Source organism: Esox lucius, chromosome 14 (assembly GCF_011004845.1).
Source record: "Esox lucius isolate fEsoLuc1 chromosome 14, fEsoLuc1.pri, whole genome shotgun sequence".
Taxonomy (NCBI): domain Eukaryota; kingdom Metazoa; phylum Chordata; class Actinopteri; order Esociformes; family Esocidae; genus Esox; species Esox lucius.
This window is the reverse complement of record NC_047582.1, coordinates 11,971,888-11,986,438: the sequence shown is the minus strand read 5'-3', so window position 1 is coordinate 11,986,438 and position 14,551 is coordinate 11,971,888. Positions and strand designations below refer to the sequence as shown.

At 49.2% G+C, this 14,551-nt stretch overlaps 1 protein-coding gene across 1 annotated transcript in view; it reads left to right on the top strand.

Moving 5' to 3' along the window:
• Positions 1-14,551, top strand: part of LOC105025156 (WD repeat-containing protein 70) — a 41,007-nt gene that overhangs the window by 8,036 nt on the left and 18,420 nt on the right. Inside the window, exon 10 of the mRNA XM_010895659.4 lies at positions 5,328-5,502. Coding sequence (XP_010893961.3) covers positions 5,328-5,502 — 175 coding nt within the window. The remainder of the gene's footprint in view (positions 1-5,327; positions 5,503-14,551) is intronic.

Below are 14,551 nucleotides of genomic sequence, written 5' to 3'. Positions count from 1 at the left end.
GTCGGGGTAGCAGTTAGCCTGCTGTAGTTATAGCATTAGACCAGTTACTGAAATGTAGCTGGTTCAAAACTTAGAGTGGATGACTTAGGGACATATATTTCAGGCCAAACCATTTGCCCCCTGAAGGTGAAAAGATTTTGTCCCTCTTGCGCTCAGGGAGTATTTCTTGTCAAAAGATACTTTTATTTATTATAAGTCTGACATTTTCTTACACAGAGTAATGGGAATGTGGACACACACACACACACACACACACACACACATTGTGAGGAATGTTTTGCTGCAGCCTGGATGCCAGGGATTCCCTACATGTTGGCTCGGTCTGGCCTGCAGGACCGGTCCCAGTGATCAGCAGGTCGTCCCCGCTGGAGGCCAAGGTTTGCCGTCTCTATCATACAGGACACCGGCCACCACGCCATGCGCTAACCAAACATAGATGATCTATACGGCACATTGACGAATCACCACAGTGAAATATCTTTCCGGCAGCGGACACCATTTTGAAGCGCCGTCGAGCTCTCCGGTCAAACCCGTGATGTAATCATGATGGAAGATGTGAACCTAGGGGACCCCGTAAATCATTGCACTCAAACTGTAACATGCTCTGAGTGGGGGTCCCTCACGCTGAGTGTTTTTGTCCGACCCGGCTGTAAGCTGACACTCCCCCCTGCCTGGGAGATAATCCTACTATCTCTTAATTGTTAATTTCTGGCATGCAGTGGCTGTCAACTGAGCGTTTCCCCTGTTTTTCCATGCGTAACCCGACGCTCTCAGCCTGGGCCCTGAAGCTGAACATAACCTTGTTTGATATTTTTGGAGGGCCTGAAGAGGGACGCCGGGGCTGTTTAGCGCGATCTCTGTGGCGATACGGACATTGTGCAGGGAGTGAGTGTCCGGGAAGACACACCAGGTTCACCCACAGTCCAGAAAGTCTTCCAGCGGCCCGTTTATCTGACACTACTTGGGTTCCACATCTTCCATGGAAGATCCTTCATACCACAACGATATACTAAGTACATCGTGCTGAGGTCTGTCCATAGTCGGTGCTATACTACCTGCTGTCTGTCTTGTCATTGTTTTGGCAGTCGGTGCGTCGAGGTTTCACCTCTACCTGACAGTCATCAGTCAGGGTCACTCGTCTTTCTGCGGCAGAGGCTCTGTTGTCAAGCGACTGTATTTTCTTCCAAGTTCTACACTTTGGGCCAAACAGAGCTGGTATCCCCAGTGCCCCGACGCCGACGCCTGGAACTCTGATCGTGTTCACCTGCCTGTCCTCATCCTCCCCACGTCTGTCTTTGATTCGTTTAATTAGTTTTCTTTCTTCTTCTCTTTTGACCTCACCTTTTCCAAATCCCTCCCACTGACAAGGAAGGATGCTCTGGACCTGATCTTCGCTAGATACAGTTTGTTGGCTAATCTCACATCTCCCCCCTCCAGGAGACTCTTCCACCCCCATCCCCTTAATCCTCCCCCTCCTTTCCCTTCATCTCCCCTGTCTGCAGATTACTTTGTCAACCCCTTTGAGAAGGTGGTTGATGACATCCACATCTCTCTTAGCCTATTGAGTCTGTGTGTTCTTTACACACCAAACTGTCTGTGCATTAACCTCTTTTTCAGTGGTCTGTTAAGATACAATCCTGACACTAGTTACGCCTGCTTGCCCAACACCTTCTTCCGTCCTACAGACCATCTCTGAAGACGTCCCCGTTTCACTTCCCTCATCAACTCATCCCTCCTGCATTCCTCATGCTTCTTGTCCCTCTTCCCTCCTCCTTCTCCTTCTTCATCCTTCCTGCTTCTCAACAAAACAACACTTGACCCCCTCTGATGTCAAAAACATCAGTAATATCCCATCTGTCTTCCTTTCCCCGAAACACATGAGTATGCTCCATCATATTCTCACACAGGTTTTACTGTCTTTGCTGTGTGTCAGTCAGTCTGGCTCCCTCTCTGGGGGGTCCTACCCCAGACCTAACCCTTTTCTCTGGAGGAGGATGAAAGAGAGAAGGGCTCTGTCTGGTGCTAACACTCTTCTCTTTCTCCCTTCCTGACAGCCAGGTGGCAACGTACATCTCTGTGTGTCCAACTGATAAATCTCTGCCCGGATGTCGGCCCAGCACCTTGACGAGACAAAGTTGCTCTTTCTCTGTGGAAAGGCCTGTTTATTCCAAGACTTTCTAAAACGGTTGACTACACAGTGGCCACTTGGCAGACTTCAACGTATCATGGGGAATTCCTCGAAACTACAGTTCACCTACCACTGCGCCTGCCCCTCCCTACCTTCATGCACTGTTCAAATCCTTCATTCCCTACCAGGGCTCTTTGTTTTTCCACCTTTGGTCTCTTGACCGTCCCAACTCTACTGGAGAACAGCTCCCCTGAGCCCAGTCAGGACTCTTCTGTCTCCTTGCAGCACAAGAGTACAACCAGCTTCCGCTTTGCTTGGACAGCACAAGACAGCAGTCATTTTTATGGGAGTTCAGCCTATTATTAAAGCCACTTTCTCCTTCGCTGTTTCAAGGGCTGTAGGCTATTGGTGTTTTTTTTGTTTGACAAATGTGTCTTTTTGATAAGACTCAGAGGTGCGGTCGCTTTATCCTGTTTTTTTTTTTTTGCAAATGTACTTAACTGCTGTCCTTACGTAAATGAATGATTAAAACCAAGCAATATTGTGTATTCAATGTCCAATTTACAGTGCATACACTAATAGTATTGAATAGCAATTTGCTGTTGTACTCTGAATGCTATATTTCAGGACTAAATAAGCTATAAGCCATCTTCTCATCAACGGTCGGCCTCATCTGGGTGTCTGTTTCAACCTGTAACGGCTCAGTAAAGTTCCCTATGTTTGGACGTTTTTCCACTCTCCTTCCCCGTTTCATCCGTCTCCCGATCTTTTCCACCTCCCTGAGACAGAGCAGCCTCCTGCTTCCTCCGTAATCCCTGTCAGAGCTAACGGAGTCTGAGCCCTGTCAGCGGTGCCCCACGGCTGGCCCCTCCGCTCTGACACACACAGAGGCCCCCGGCGCTTTGATCAGCATGTCCTTTCTTCCTTCCCACCTTATCCCTGCATCTGGGAGGCCACCCGTCCCTGGCAGGCCTGAAGACTGTCCCGAAGATAGCATCTGAAGGCGCTGAGGAGGCCCCCCTCACCATCCAGTTGATGTGTGAAAGGCTGTGTTAGCTCGTAAACCTCACGGATGATTGAGGCTGCATGGTTCTTGTCGTTCAGCTCTGGGTCTTGGAGCCCTCCCGGCTGAGGAGGATAGTGCCTATTGAGGGGGAAACCGTCTAGTCAGGGAAGGGAAAGGATGGGTGGAGCTGGACTTTGTGCCCCTCTGTGTTTTGATTGGTTTTGTACGCTCTATACGAATGTTTTGTCACTTCATTGAATAGATTTGACTTGTGACTTGTTAAACTATTGCCGAGTGTTTCATTCATCACAGCGAAGCGTATTGCTGGCAGGTTAGAGGTTCACGGGATGGAATGTATTCCTACTGACGCGAGGCGCGGCTCCTCAATACATCGAATGCACCTTGGAATCTGTAGTTGGCCGTGGTGTTGCCATTTCTTTGCAGTGGACTTCCCGGCACAACCTTCCCGCCCAGTTTGCAGCGAAGCCCCTGACTGGCAGGAGGGGCCTCTCTGCTCCTCCCCTGTCGGTCACCGCCCTGTTTTGGAAAGAGTGTGGCTGAGATGAATTGAGTTCCCGGTGTTGTGTGACTGCATGGAAGGTTATGTTGTCTTTAGTGTCCGGTCAGACGCCTTTGCTCCTAAATAAACAGAGTAGATGTCTGCGAGCAGGCAGGTGCCACGGTCTGTCACGGTGCCCTGTCCTGTCACGGACGCTAGTATGCAACACATATACAGAAGCAAACAAACTTGCAGTGCGCTCGTCAAATGTTTTGTCTCTGAACACAGGGATGGACCTGAATGCGCTTTGTAGCGGCGGATTTATTAAACCTTTTTAAAACGCTGAGGTTTATTAAACCTCTGCCAGTTCTCCCTCCCACCATCTGTCTTCGGCTGGCATCTGTGTCACCTTGTCAAACGTATCTAAACACAGTTGAGTGTGTGTCTGACTGTCGTGGTGTGCTGTGAACCGTGGAGGAATCCACGCCTGGCTCTTAGTAGCAGCTCTGTCGGCCTGTGTGTTTATGCTGCTCTTCTGACCCTGTGACCCCCGATGTCAGGCCTGTTCAAGTAGGCAGGGCATTAGATACACACTGGAGTGTGTGTGTGTGTGTGTCAGAGAGGTGGACACGGCTGGTCTGCCTGGCTGATACATAGCACCAGGCGTCCTTATTGTCTGCCCTCCACCATTCATCTTTGAGCCAGTCGGCCTCCGCTGACCCCTGCTCCCCCCCTGTCCCCACCCCCCCCCTGTCCCCGTCCCCGTCCACCTTCCCTCTCATCTCATTCCGTGCTCTAAACCCTCGGTCTGTCCTTAGCCCCTGTCCTTGAGATGGGTGTGAAGAGCCGATCGTCCAAGCTCAGTGAGGTGTGGGTTCTAATGCTGAAGTGTTAAGTGTGGAGCCCTACCTCCCTACGCCATGATAAAGACGGGAACCCACCACACCGCCTAGGAGAGGTTAAAGGTTACACTTCCTTCCCCCTCTGACCCCACATGCGCCGGTAGTCCTGGTTACTGGACTGTCCAGTGTCCACTCTGGTATGTTGAAATGGGTCAGAGCACCCGCTTTACCTCAGGCCTGACTGACAGTGAGCGTATGCGATGGCTCGCCCTACCTCCATTGACCTTGAGCGCCCCCTGTCTTCGTCAGGCCTCTCCGCCGGTTCGGTTCGCCTGGTACCATTAGAACTGACTCACCCGCAGCGCATGATGCGACCAGCTCAGCTGTGTTGTCTGCATATCTGTGTTAGGAAATATGTGTGTCTGTTTGTGTTTTATTTCCCCCGAACCCATCCCACTTGCTCATTCTGCGGTTCGGCTCCATAATATGTTGAGCAGATGTAGGGAAGAAAACCAGGATTTCATGCTTCAGACACGCCTGTCAGGTTGATCTAGTGTCTCTCTCTTTGCTCCGTTCCATAACCTCTCACCCCTCAACACATATCTGGCTGATATGAATCTGGTCCTATGGGGAGATGGCTCACCCACTCTATGTGATGGTGTTTTTGGGTTATAAAAACTGTAATCGGAGAGCTTTTAGAATACTTGGGTGATAAATGACCGAATGATGGTGTTGGCCCGTGGATTTGAGGAATTATCGGTTGGGTCTCTGATTCGAGGAGGTTCAGCCTGGATGTATTATTGAGTTTTTAGGGAGTCTGTTACTTAGTCTCCCCTCTTTCCCTGTTATCAGGACCGTCCGCACCTGGGACCTGAGCTCGGACAAGAAACACAAGATGTGCTTCAAACCCCGTTCCCTTCAGGGCAAGAAGGTCACCCCCACCTGCTGCACCTACAGCCGAGACGGGAAGCTGGTCGCAGCCGGCTGCCAAGACGGAAGCATCCAGATCTGGGACAGGAACCTCAGTGTGAGCCTCTATATCTGTCTCAGTGCAGTGCACATTGCTGACATGGACATTTAGGTTACTTACTCTGTCAGAGAAAACATGAAATGAGAGCAGTCAGACCAATAGCTGACAGGCAGTTATTATGATAATATGAAACCATTTCCACTGTTAAATCGTCCATAGTAATGAGAGTAGTGTACAAGGAAATGTAATACTATAATGCTGCAATGCTACCCTCAGTTTGACATGAGAAACCAAACATACTGTATCATTGTCCATCAGATTGTGGCAGCAAGCCTCATAATTGGGGTCCGAATAAACACTTTTTCAACTTTTTTACCCAAAACATAATAGATTTTCTCTTCCTCGTTTATGGTTTTAAATTCTTTATCGTGACTGTTCATTTTGCTGAGGAAAGCTTCTCTTTGGTGCTGATGTTAATAGGAAGTGCAGCCGTGTCTCAGAGTGTTCACAGCCTGCCTTCTCTGGTCCCCATGTGATGAGCAGTCCTATGGCCAGGTTGGGATGGCTCAGTCCCATTGTCATTTTCCTCAGTCACAGTGGTCAGGTAGTTAGCCGATGTGTGCGTTCTGTTTTGAACCGAATAACACGAGTTGTTTTCAGATTTTGTAATGTTTTCCCAATCATTTTTTTGGGCTTATTATCTGTTTGGCCCAGGTTGAGTTTGGTTGTCAGTGGGGAATTTTCTCTATATTAAGTACTTGGTATTTGTTGCTTTAGAGTCGTAGGAATGAGGAGGGCCTCATTGTATTTGGTTAATAATGGATATTGGTCTAATTCTGCCCTGCATGCATTATTCTCAGTCTCTCAGTCTTGTCTCTAAATTTACTACTCTGTCTGTCTGTCTCCACTGAGTAGTGAACCCTGTCTGGTTGAGGTCACAGCCCTGGGATGTAAAACCAGGAAGACAACATGGTCTCATCCTGTCAAAGAGGTCACAGACACTATGCAGGACCCCACAGTAAATAAAACCGTAGGTGGGAAAGTGGTGCATGTGTTTGGTCAACGGACTCAATTTAAACCCTCCTTCTGTTTGTTTTTGTCCATCTCCCTGGCGTCTGGTGTGATATAGGGGGGCGTCTGTGTTGTCTAGGTCTGGATGAACGGTCAGGTATGCCGTGTGTGGTGGGGGACATGGTGGGGAAGAATGTGCATGTTTTTGAGGGGATTGATTGGTGGGGTTGATTTTCATTGTTGAGATGGGTCATGGCTGGTCAAGAGAAGGGTGTCCGTAATGTTTGGTCACCAGAAGTGATAATGGTTCACCTTAGATGTTTCACCTTACAATGAAGAGCAGTTTTGGACTGTAGTTGTGATTTAGGCAGGGATCCCATTGTTGCTCCACCTGGGGAGAATTCCTGTGTTTTTATGTGTTCAGCTGACGCTGTGAACAGCTTGTAAAAGAGAGAGGGAGAGGATAATGTGAATTACTAGCTAGCTGGTGCGAGGTGGCGTCCTCTGATGCCCTCAGTAAATCAACTCCCGGCTTAGTACGGGGACTTATTGCACACCTTGTTTGTGTGGACTTGGAGTTTAACCTGAAATCACTAACAGAGAGCTGGGTATTTCAAGGGAACATGTACTGCTCCAGGCGAGCCCTCTGTGTGACGCAACGCCCGAGCCGTAGTTTGGAGGCCGGTCTGGGCCCCACACGCTAGCCCTCAACCTGACCCAAACCCCTGGCCTAGTGACGTCACAGGCTGCCAGTCTGGTGGGGTGTGATGATTGAGTGGGCTGGCATGGAGGTCGCGGGGGAGGCCTAATCACAGCCACTCAGTTTCAGTACTTTTCCACTGTTACTTAATTATGCAATTAAGTAATCAAAACGTGCATTCCTTCTCTCTGATCCCGAATGCACGGCTTATTGTGTATTTTGGCTCCCGGGTGTAGGTTTTTCACATTTCCCTGGCTGTTCCGTTCAGTTTTTCTTTGGATGTATGTGACAAGGCCTAAGAATAGATCAAACTGAGAGACTCCTGCTGGAGGAGAAACAGGCCTCGTCCTTCGGCTTAGATGGCCAGACACGTTTGCACTTTCCTTGGGCTCACCTAGCCCTTTCCTGTCCGACCGTAACAAACCATGATCCTCCCTGCCTGGATGCTTTAACTGTCGACATGTCTCTTGTCAGTGTCGGGGCGGCGGGAGGAAATGACACGTGGTAGCTTCCTGTGGACGGATCGGTGGTGAGAGCTGGTTTGGCAGCCTGATGCCCGCTGCTTCCTCCCACAGCTGTGCCACACGACCCTCACCCTCCGAGAGGCGATGAGGAAGGCCACTTGGAACCAATTAAACCAGTATGTGGAGGTGTCAGAATGTCAGGAAATCCCAAGTTTGATTTCCTCTTTCTGCTAGTGGGGCCGTTTCCATGGTGTTTATTGATGGGGTTTAAGTCCAAAAGTAAGCTGTTCATAAGGCACTCTTGTTTATTTTTCCTCATAGCTTTTGCCTTTTCTTTCCCCCCTTGTATTTCCGCATAACCAAAACAAAATCAGGACAACATTAAGCCAGATGACGATGATTAGTCTCCATCATTCAGGCTGTTCTGCCTTGCTAACAGCTAAATCCTGGCGAGTCGTAATTGGCTGGTGGAATGTCAGAAGATAATAAAGAGCATATGGGTTCTCCCTTACCTCCAGCAGCTCATCCACCCGTGCCTTCGTCCGAGGAGCTTCCTGTGGACAGGGTTCGAATGTGTGTCGGTATTCGTGTGCATGTGACCTGACAGTTACGGTGAAAGCCGGTCTGTGAGACTGTGACGGGGAAGCCTGTTTTGTCTAGGATCTTAATGCTTTGAGTCACTACAGCATGCATCTGTTTAGACACTGCTTTGTCCCTTACTTGCCAGTACTCTTTATTTTTTCTTTCTTTCCTATTTTTAATATTATTATGGTCCACGGACCTTTGGTGATCTCTACAGCAGTCATGCTTTCGGTTTTCTAATTTGTCACTGCTAGTAGACGTTTTCTCACTGAGTGTGCCAGAGTGTCGGTGACTTGAGCGATGTGAGTTTTTCTCTTGCTAGATTCCGGTCCTGCCAGAAGCCTCAGAACCCAGAGCCTTGCCCCCCCCCCCCCACCCACCCACCCACTCCCCCTTTGTGGCTGTAACGGCAAGCTCACACAGATTGAGTAAAAGCTCTCTAATTTATTACTGCTTCTTCCCCCAGACTAAATATTTACCCAGCATCCCATAGCTGCTGACAATAACATTGTGTTCCTTGGCCTTCAGTGCCTGGGCTGAAGTGGCGCGGATTCACTGGATGCCCTAATGCCCCACGAAATTGACCCTCTGCCACGATTTGGAACCTGCATGCAGGAGCCCCAGTCTACGGGACAAACCCAGGACACGGGATTAGAGTATATGTCCCCGGAAAAACGAAGGAACACATATCCACCTCATTGCAAGCGAAGGATTTTTCTCGGCTGACACTCCGAAGAGGTTGGGAACCCGTCCGTCTCCAACCCGATCCCCTTTATTACTCATGGACAGAAAATGTCCGCAGACAACATCATTTACCCCGCGGGGCTTGATCCGTTGTTTGGGCTGCAGAAAGATTATTGAGGATGACAGACCTGCCTCTGAGGGTTTGATTGATCCTGCGTGAGGAGTCGGTGAGGTCTCTCCGCCCCCTCCTGCTGCTGCCCGGTAGCCAGTGATTGCGCGGCTTGTTCTCTTAACGTCTCCCATCCGATTCGTGCCGGCTCGACCCGGCTCTACGTCCGGGGTTGCCAAGGTGCTGCGGATCCCTTTCTCGGTAGGAGCGGGTGACGTCGGGGAGGGAGACGTGCTCGGCGCCGTCGGCCTCCGTTCCGGAACATCTCCAGGGCGACGTGCGGAATGCTGTGTGGTCATAGTTCTCCGGGGAGAGGGCACTTCAGACTACAGCACCAACTGGAGAGCTACCCACTCAGCAGAGGGGGTTTCAATCCACTTCTCCAACTGTGGGGTCAGGTTCATGTTCAGTGTTCAGCCTAATGCTGAGACGTTGTGTGAAGTTCAACCCGCCGTAATGAGAGGGAACACAGCTCTTCGAGCTTCTTATGTCAATACTGCAGTTCGTATCAGGACGGTTTTTTATTTCCTAGTTGGTCTCTCTGTGTTTTAGTTCCTAGTCGGTCTCTCCGTGTTTTAGTTCCTAGTCGGTCTCTCCGTGTTTTAGTTCCTAGTCGGTCTCGCCGTGTCTTAGTTCCTAGTCGGTCTCGCCGTGTCTTAGTTCCTAGTCGGTCTCGCCGTGTCTTAGTTCCTAGTCGGTCTCGCCGTGTCTTAGTTCCTAGTCGGTCTCGCCGTGTCTTAGTTCCTAGTCGGTCTCGCCGTGTCTTAGTTCCTAGTCGGTCTCGCCGTGTCTTAGTTCCTAGTCGGTCTCGCCGTGTCTTAGTTCCTAGTCGGTCTCGCCGTGTCTTAGTTCCTAGTCGGTCTCGCCGTGTCTTAGTTCCTAGTCGGTCTCGCCGTGTCTTAGTTCCTAGTCGGTCTCGCCGTGTCTTAGTTCCTAGTCGGTCTCGCCGTGTCTTAGTTCCTAGTCGGTCTCGCCGTGTCTTAGTTCCTAGTCGGTCTCGCCGTGTCTTAGTTCCTAGTCGGTCTCGCCGTGTCTTAGTTCCTAGTCGGTCTCGCCGTGTCTTAGTTCCTAGTCGGTCTCGCCGTGTCTCAGTTCCTAGTCGGTCTCGCCGTGTCTCAGTTCCTAGTCGGTCTCGCCGTGTCTTAGTTCCTAGTCGGTCTCGCCGTGTCTTAGTTCCTAGTCGGTCTCGCCGTGTCTTAGTTCCTAGTCGGTCTCGCCGTGTCTTAGTTCCTAGTCGGTCTCGCCGTGTTTTAGTTCCTAGTCGGTCTCGCCGTGTTTTAGTTCCTATTTGGTCTCGCTGTGTTTTATTTCCTAGTTCCTGTTCCCGGTCTAACTGAACCCTAGCCAGCAGCCGTGTGACTCTGCACAGTGTCACTGTAAACCAGTAAATCCCTGGACCATAAAAGATGGGGTTTTGCTTCAGACTTCTAAAAACACAGGCCCCAGTAAGAACGTGTACAGGAGAAGCTCGGCCCTGCTTGACAGCAAACTAGAGCAGCTAGCCTCTCTGCCTTCTTTACGATCTTGTCTTCAGGGAACCCTTTAGAGTGTGAACAAACTGGCCCAGCTGGGCCTTCTTGGCTGGCTGAATGCAATCTGCCTCCTACAGACCCAATACCACAATACCACAGCCTCCGTCACAGCTGGGACTGAGAGACCAGCAGCCAGCCAGGAAACTTGGAGGTTTGCCAAAAGATTTGGCAAAAGAATGCCACAGCGAGTCGCAAATACGGATACTTACCAGTTTGTCCATCCTAAAGCGGAGAGAGGTTTCACTCTGTGCTTTTGGACTAAGGTTTTATGACTTTGAGAATTGTGTGTGTTTGGGAGAGGGGGAGGGGCCATGAGAAACACACTCGCGGCATTGTTAGAGACACTGACATAACACGCAGAGGGAGAAAGCTCAGCACTTGTTGATTTCCATGAAGGATCAGAGCAGCTGTTCGGGAATGGAGTTGTTGGGTCACTTGATCCTCAGAACCGGCTAGAGTTCAGAGCGTGGTCGTAAGGTCGGCCCGTACAGAGGTCATCATAAAAACTGGCTCAGGTGTGTGCGTGTTATATTGATATTATGTTACTCAGATAACATGGTCGGGAACAGTTGTGCCTGTGGTAGATGTTTATCAGACTCTCCCAGGGATGAAACCAGTCTGATGGCAGACTAGCCCTAAGCTCGGTCATGCACCTCAGCCATCCCCCTCGCTCCATGAAGATGTGTGACATTTCCCAGGGATCAGCGTTATGAGCTGCGAGCCCCCTCAATCTGTATTCGTCCATTCATGTATGACGGTCTCTGTGTGCGAGTGTGTGTAAATGGGGGCGAGTGAGGGAGAGGCCCACGGGCTGCTTACTGCTACTTGATGAGGAAGAGGAGTGTGAGAGGTGTGAGACGTGCATCAAACGAAGCCTTGGCGTCCAGTTTCACTGACTGGTGTTGGTCAGGATACGCTCGGCTTAACACAGGAAGCAAACGAACGCGGAGGCCGCTTGCCAACCTATAGGAGACGAATGCGCCCGGATTTTGTCGGAATGTGACCTGAACCAAAGTCATGTGACGCCGGTTGACACGCGCCATGACTTTGGTTCAGCGGCCATGAGTCTGTGTGGGATTCTAGGTGAATATCGAGAAGGTTCATTCTCTAGCCTCCAGGAGCGATGTCAGAAGAATGTGGTGCTCTGCAGTCTGTCAGCAGAGAGCCAGCAGAGTTCCCAGTTCTCAGAACAGCTTTTCCTGGTGATTGGAGCCTTGACTGTGCGAAGACACTCTTATTTTTAGTCTCCCTTCATTCCTCTTCATCTCTCAGCTACTCTCCCTCTCTCTGTCTCCAGTGTTTCCCCTCTAATCTCTGTTTCTCTCTAACATGGCTAACCTCTACCACTGACTCTCTCCCGGGCACTCACCTCCCTGTGTCCTGCTGATGAGGGGGTATAGAAGGGCTGAATATGTCATGTCCACAGTAATCAAATCTCCCTATAACAAAGCTTACCTCATGTCTGTGTTTTGGGTTGGGGGAACAAAAAAAAATACACCCCAGTTCTCACTGATTTGCTAGAATACTTAGGATCTCTGGAAAACGAGACCATTGACCCAAAATATGAACTTGGTTCTTGGTTTTCGCATTTATCACAGCTACAAAACCTGCGTGGAATGCAAAAATGAATTATTTGTAGGTTAAGTGAGTACTACCAGATGTTGTCTTCGTCATTCCTCTGTGTGCGGTGGTGAAGGAGCTATTTGCTCCCAGTTTTTCATTAAACTTTTTGAACACCAACATCTTTTGAAGTTTTTAGCAATCACTATTACCGAACCGTTTCCCCTGGAAAACGGGAGAGAATTGGGAGATAAAACGAGTAGCTAAGCAATGTGAGGGAGAGCTATAATGCAAAAGAAAATTAGGTTGTACCACGCCAAGTGGCAGAGAGACCTAAAATTGGCAGAGAGAGAACTTGAGTGATAAACAGAGTGAGTGGAGGTTGTCCACAGGTCTGTAGCGGTGTTATCTCTCTCCTCCAGCCTAATAACTTCCCCCCCACCACCTACTATGGAAGTGCTTACAGCCTTGTAGCCTCTGTCATCAGTGAACCACTACTCATTCCACTCCTGTCTGTTTTCCTGGTGGTTCTCTAGTTCTGTCTCATCTTTCCGCCATGCTTCATCCTTCATCTCCTTTGTTTCAAATTCCATCTCCTGCTATCTTACTGTATTTCATTTACCATTTACATACATTGTGTGGTTATTGTTCAGAGTTCATTAAGGTTTTCCTCAATGAATCTGGGTTGTGTGTGTTTGAGTGTTGGGAAGTCCTTTAGAGCAGGGGTGAGGACGCTGGGGCAGGGATGGAGACGCTGGGGCAGGGATGGAGACGCTGGGGCAGGGATGGAGACGCTGGGGCTGGGATGGCGACGCTGGGGCTGGGATGGAGACGCTGGGGCAGGGATGGAGACGCTGGGGCAGGGATGGAGACGCTGGGGCAGGGATGGAGACGCTGGGGCAGGGATACACAACTTAGGTGGAGGCTACAAAGCAATCTGAATGTATCTAGAATTTTATAGTTCTTTTATAGTATTTTCTGTGATGCCACATATTTTGCCATGGGGTGAACATCAACAATTTAAAAGTTTGCTGAAATTCTAAACATGTTACCATGGGGCAGAATATATTAAATTGTATTGACACTTTCTAAGCGAACTCAATGTTGTCATAGAGTGAAAAAAAAAATGGACCACCAGTTTCCCTTCCCTGAGTTTGGGGGGTAGAGGCAGATCTGGTCTTTGTTATAGTAAATAGAGATTCACCGTTGTCTAATCTAGAATACATTACATATATTAATAAAGTAGCATTACAATCTGGTTATCTACAGTTTTAATGTTAGATTGTCAGCTCTGTGTATATGGACTGGGCTGGGCAGATTTGTTCCTCCATTTTGTTTCTCATACGCCAAGCTGTGGTTTTGTTCTGTAGAGCTCAAGGGCATTACTCTCTGCCATTCCTCGCTGAAGGCCCAGTGGGTTAATGCCAACAGTACCTGCTGGTTGACCTTGGCTCTCACACAGCCTCTGTATCGTCACAGGAGCTGCTGCCGGGCAACACGCTGAGGGAGCGCTGTGCACAGAAGAAAGTCACTGACAACAGGCCATCTTTGAAAAACTTGTTAAGGTCTTCGGGCTTGGTGCTGCTGGCTGCTTCTGTTCTGAGTGGTTGTGTTCAGGGAGTTGAGATGGATGATGGATGATTTTTACTTCTGTGGCAATTTGCCAGTCAGCCAGGCTTCTATCTCTATCTGTAGCCTAACTGTACTACATGTTAACATGTTAACATCACTTCTCCATAACACCCCCTTGAGACCTTTATCTATTTTCCCTACTTGGTCTCTGAAACCATCACTCTCTAAAGTGGTTCTGTTTGCATTGGCTTTTTAACCTGTCAGTGAGTCTACCCAGATTAGCGCTGTCTCGTCGTCTGTGGGAGCTCCATAGATTTGACTCTCGGCCGAACTGTCCTTTGGCTTCCGTAGTGTGAGTGGCACGTGTTTCTGTATTTTCGGCCATGTTTTAATTTTGAGATTTATAGATCTATGTGTATTGGTGAAGCTTGTTGCTTACAGTGTTATTGACATTCCTTTGACTGGGCCAAACTTGTAATGTTTCCAACCCTAGCATGTTTAAACGTCCTAAAAGTGTCAGAACAGGGTTTTGTCTGCTTTGTATTGCAGTGTGGGACGTAAGGTCTGAGTTTTGATAACTGGAGTATGTTTTAGATCTGAAATGAAAAAAATCTCTGAACTAGTAGTCAGGCATATCAGCTTGCCAATGTAAACCCCTGGAGTGTGAAATGGCTGTGTGTGTGTGTGTTCTGTCAGCCAGGCCCAAGGGTTTCGGGAAGCATGGTGGTTTTGAGGGTATGGTGTTCTGAGAGGAAATGGAAAGCGTATGTTGTTTTTGAAGAGATGGAGCATGAAAATGTCTTCATGTTTTTGTACTGTTTTTGAGAGCTTC